This window comes from Macrosteles quadrilineatus, unplaced genomic scaffold (genome assembly GCF_028750875.1).
Source record: "Macrosteles quadrilineatus isolate MER2022 unplaced genomic scaffold, UCM_ALF_1.0 Scaffold_9__3_contigs__length_116548681, whole genome shotgun sequence".
NCBI lineage: Eukaryota > Metazoa > Arthropoda > Insecta > Hemiptera > Cicadellidae > Macrosteles > Macrosteles quadrilineatus.
Genome location: NW_026542602.1, coordinates 8441841 through 8446848, shown reverse-complemented (window position 1 = coordinate 8446848; position 5008 = coordinate 8441841). Strand labels below are relative to the sequence as shown.

At 35.8% G+C, this 5008-nt stretch overlaps 1 protein-coding gene across 1 annotated transcript; it reads right to left on the bottom strand.

Annotated features, from left to right (window-relative positions):
• Positions 1 to 5008, bottom strand: LOC129002902 (NHP2-like protein 1 homolog). Its single transcript, XM_054431019.1, has 4 exons — positions 4743 to 5008; positions 2444 to 2561; positions 924 to 1061; positions 1 to 191 (listed from the first exon to the last, which is right to left on the bottom strand). The coding sequence occupies exons 1-4, from the start codon at positions 4743 to 4745 to the stop codon at positions 67 to 69; spliced, it is 384 nt and encodes a 127-aa protein (XP_054286994.1). The 5' UTR covers positions 4746 to 5008; the 3' UTR covers positions 1 to 66.

The window sequence follows — 5008 nt, the reverse complement described above, 5'->3', positions numbered from 1 at the left end:
TGTATTTGTAAGATTTTTATATTAAAAAAATTAAGATTGGAAATTATACAAATGGTTAAAATCTATTTACACTAGAAGCCTCTCGATTTCATGTTGAATGGCTTGAATCTGAGGCTTGAGTTGTGAGCCCTCGTTCATTGTTACTGAGCAAGCCACGACAGGACGAGACACTCCACAAGCCCGCCCCAGCGCTGCAACATGTTAAGTTCAGCATTAGCAAAATCCAGAGGTGACCATTTCAACAGTTTGTAGAGATAAAGCCTATTAGGCCTACTCCTAGCATTTATTTAGTTGACAGTTGACACATTGTCAGGGAGGACCCTTTACCAGTGATGTAGGCCTGATACCCTAACAAATACCACAAAGAATATTTTAACGAAGCATTGGATCTGTACGGGTTGGACGCAAATGTTATTACCTATTTGAGAATGGTTTATTGGTTTATTCAAACTTGGCACAAGAGCTTAAGACAAAGATGAATCAAGGATGTGTATAGAAAGAATTACTAATGATTCCTTAGCAGCGAACTTGCAGTTGAATCAAAGTAAAAATCACCAACTGTAAAAATACATCAATAAGCTGGGCTATAACAAGTAACATAAGTGCATTATCTAGTTATATATTTGTGGCATGTAGGCCTAATAATAAAGCTTGACATCTTGCCAACCAGAAATATTGGGCTTTTACAGTTCCAAAAGGGCCCAACCAATTGGAAAAGAGTTTATCCAAACCTTTCACAACTAATCAATCCAACACAAAAAAACCTAAATTTTCCTTGATGGAAAAATAACACTCCTTAACTTTCTGGGGTCTGCAGAAAAACTCAATGATGTAGACCTACCTCGTATGCATGCGATAGGCCTATCTTAATCATAAACTCTACAGTGGAAATAGGCCTAATCTAGAATAGTGCATCGACATACCTTGCTTTGATCGCACAAAGACGTACGGAACGTTCTTGTCTTCACACAACAGTGGGAGATGCAGTAAAATCTCCAATGGGACAGCATCAGCCGCCATGACGATGAATTCTGACTGACCTCTGTTGAGGGTTTTGGTGGCTGGATTAAAAAAAAAGTAAGTTAACATTCAAGTAATTTGCAGCTACTCAGATAAAAGCTAAATGCTATATGATAAAGCTAAACTAATTGGATATAGGTCCAATCCTTATTGTAGAATTATTAAGCATCACATTAAAAGGATCATGGCTAGTTTAATTTTTAAAGAATTAGAGGTAGGACATAGACTGCATATAAAACACACAATATTTTCTTTTCTGGGAGACTTGTTCAAGTGTGGCTGGAGAGTTCACAAAGAATTTAACTTATTTTTTTTGTTAAATCTCTGTCTACATTTGAGAAGTCCCCTGGGGCATAATAAAGGGTCTCCGAAAAAAAATAGGCCCTAACAGGATTTTGAACGGCCATTGCTTGGGGGACATAATAAAATCAAAGGAAAAAGAACAAAGTTTTTCCCATAACTTTAATACATTCTAACAATTTTATAAAACTCTAATTGTCATCAATCTTATATACCGATATATATAGCATATTTCTGGCAAAGTCTACGATGTGGGATGAGTCAAAACGGTTTCCTGCCACCACCGACCTATTTTGTACATGCCAAGGTAATATTTTTTCCCCTACTACTTGGAAAACAAAACTTAGTTATTTGAACTCCAAAATGACATTCAAATCGTTTAGTTAAGCCTATCATAAAAACATGCCCAAGCAATCACTGTATACATACAATCTAGGCATTCTTTTTTGGATGTACCCTATATTGTGTTTTATATGTCTTCAGTGTGTTCCATGACCTCTGTACTTCTAGGTAAACTAGCTACGGTACTACAGTATCTCTTCATTATACAAATCAAAACTCTTATCTAGAGCTTTTCCTGGATAAAACTTATTATCACATTGGGAATTTTTACTGAGAACTCCCGACTATCCAACTTCGATTAGCCTGTTTACAGTATTTACACATTTTGTTAGTCCTAATAAAATATTTGGTTGGTTTGATTTTACCAACGTTTGGGGTATTTTACAGAAACTTACATATTCCTTCTGTTTTAATATCTTCAGAACGCATTTAACATATTGACAACTGATCTTGTTTAGGCAAAATAATAAGTTAAAAAGGATTAGGCCTAAGAAATGAAACTGTTCTATAGGGAACCTAACCTATCAAACCAAACTTACTGTAACATTTCAAAATTCCGTTTGATTATCTCCACATGCCTTTTCTATTATCAAATGGAATTTTGAAATATTATTACAGCTTGTTTAGGTTAGTTTAGAACAGTTTCATTTCAATACAATATTTTTTTTTTAATTATTTGTTGATACTGAACAATATTTATTTATCGTTGTTGTCAGCTCATTTGATGAATGTTCACTTCAACAGGAAAGTACCTAACACTCAGGGTTTGTTTATTGTTTACCTTCATTAGCTCCTTTCCTAAGCTGGGTATAGTTCATTGCTTGCTGAATCAAAGCTAGGATTTTGGAAGTCAACGCAGCATCAGCCAAAGGGTAAGCTTTTGGATTCACTTCTTCAGTCTGAAAAAACCCTTAAGTTAATGAAATAAAAAATCATGATTTAAATTAATAGGCCTAACTTTTTACTTTCAGGTAAGTTACAACTAAACAGAAAATTATGTAAAGCATAAATTAAGTTAGACTGGGAGTTAGCATAGACAAATAGAATAAATATAGACGGTCAAAGGAAGGTTCTAAGTTACCTGTTAGAAAACCCCCGAAATATTATTTTACGGAAAATGACATTGTCGGTAACTTACTCAAACTAACCGGTAGAGCAAGATGAACAAGAATAGGGCCAAGTAAGATCCGATGAATATTAACAGAGATACAGCCGGAAAAGCGTCAGAAAATCTAGTTAGCGCCAAAATGACCCAAACTAGGTTGGATTAGGTTGAGTTAGGTTAGGTTATTAAAAACATGGGTATTGTTAGTGACCTAACCTAACCTAAACTATCCCAACTCAGCGTAACCTAACCTAACTTAACCTAGTTTTGGTAATTTTGGCGCTAACTTGATTTTCCGTCGCTTTTACGCCCGTATCTCGGTTAATATCCATTTGATCTTTAAAATTCTTGCATTTCATTGTTCAACTCGTTTTTCCCATTAATTTGAATAACTTACCTAGGGACATAAACAATTTACGTGGATTTCTTTTTGTCGTTTGCCGGCGATTTTCTGGCCGTTTCTCGATAACTAATGGGATCCTGAAAACTCTTAGATATTCTTGTTAAGCTCGCTCTACCGGTTAATTTGAGTACCCACAATGTCATTTTCTGTAAAACAAATGTTTTCAAGGCTTTCCCGATTTTCCGGGTAAACACCTGGACCTTTCACAAAATATTAAAACAGTACAGTGTGGATGTGAAAGGGTCGTTTCCGAGAAAAACGACAACCTTTTTTTCAAAAAGAGTAAAATTTCGGACATTTAAAAAAAAATGTTAGTTTCGGGTGAGGTCTGGAGGTCAATAATTAGGCCTACCGTCTTTTCCTGCACGGAAGCTCCAACTTAATTGCTTACCAAGTTAGTTTCATTAATATGGACCGACGTTGCCTTTTTTGCCTTGGTGTTCCAATGTTATCAATGGAACACCAATCCTTCTTTGTAACGGTCTATTTAAAGGCACTGAATTCTCTGCAGTGGTACAGGAATGACTGTCGCACAACTGTGTCGCTTGGTCAGTCGGTATGATGGTTGGTGACGTAATATGATTATTGGAAAAACTGTTCTTTACTTTGTGGCATCACTGTAAGTTATGCACCCTATGCCTACGTATTATCCATTATGCATTATCCTATTAGCTTTTATATTTGTTCAATTATAAACAATTATTGAAAAATCTGTTTTTTACTTAACTTACTTTCACCTACAATCATAAGAAAATTTAACTGTCGCATTTATGTTTAGGCTATTTCAAGACAAATATACCGGTAATAATTTTAACTATTGTCTTCGCTATAGACCGGTGCGACATTACAAAAGGTGGAGTTAAATATTATAAAACAAGAATAGGCTAATGTCTTTATTATTTACAAACAAGATTGAAGAGTATTAAGTTACAAAGTAAATGATCACTGTTTAACAGGTTTGTTTCTGTGGTCTGCGCGTACTGTTAACCAAGTGACAGCCAGTCTATAAGATTAAATTGTATAGGCTACTTTAGCCCGTGGCAATAATCGCGGCGTCACATATTATAGGCTATGCGACGCTCGTTAGTGAACGTGTTATTGGCACTCGTGAGCCAGTGATGGTGACATGCTGGCTGGGTTAACTAATTTAAAACGTATAGCTGATGAGAATCTAAGTCTTCCTAAATACGCCATTTCTATTATTATCATACATGGGCAATCTGTAAGCTTATTATAGCCTAATTTTAATATAGGAATTCCACACAACACCATCTGTTGAGCTTTACCACTGTCCAGTCCACAGTAGGCCTAGGCCTAGTAGGTATAAGTGACGAGATGCCTTCACCAGTTTGGCAATCGCTCACAATATCTCGAATTGTCCCATAATTTGATCCAGAATTAATAAATTAATGGCCGAGTATCCCACCTTGCCCTTGGGTGGCAAAGTCTAAAACCACGTGTTTCGTTTTAGACAATGCTACGAAGAATGTCCACCTAATAAATTTTGTTTGTTGGACAATCTAAAATTTGTTGGACGTTCTAATCTCGTCAAAATTATTATCTCAGACTTACCATTGTGTGGAGCAGCAAGTTAAGTTCACAGAAAAGACTAATTCAATCTGAAAAGATATCTAGATTATTACAAACTCTCGGCGACTCAGGTCGCTTCACTGAGTTATATTTTCAAGTTATTTCTTGCAACAGAAAAAGGCAAAAATTAAACTGCAATGTTAAACGACAACGACACACTAATGGTAAACAAAAACAGGCACCAAATAGACGCGAACTTGAGGCCGTAATAAAATCGTAGATACGGACGATAAAGGAAGGGTACGTAC

Bases quoted from the DNA above. Each gene is read 5' to 3' on its own strand.
- LOC129002902 (XM_054431019.1), bottom strand. The intron at 1,062-2,443 runs GTAAACAATAAA...TTTTTAATCCAG, and splicing joins TAGGAAAGGAGCTAATGAAG to CCACCAAAACCCTCAACAGA. The intron at 192-923 runs GTATGTCGATGC...AACATGTTGCAG, and splicing joins CTTTGTGCGATCAAAGCAAG to CGCTGGGGCGGGCTTGTGGA.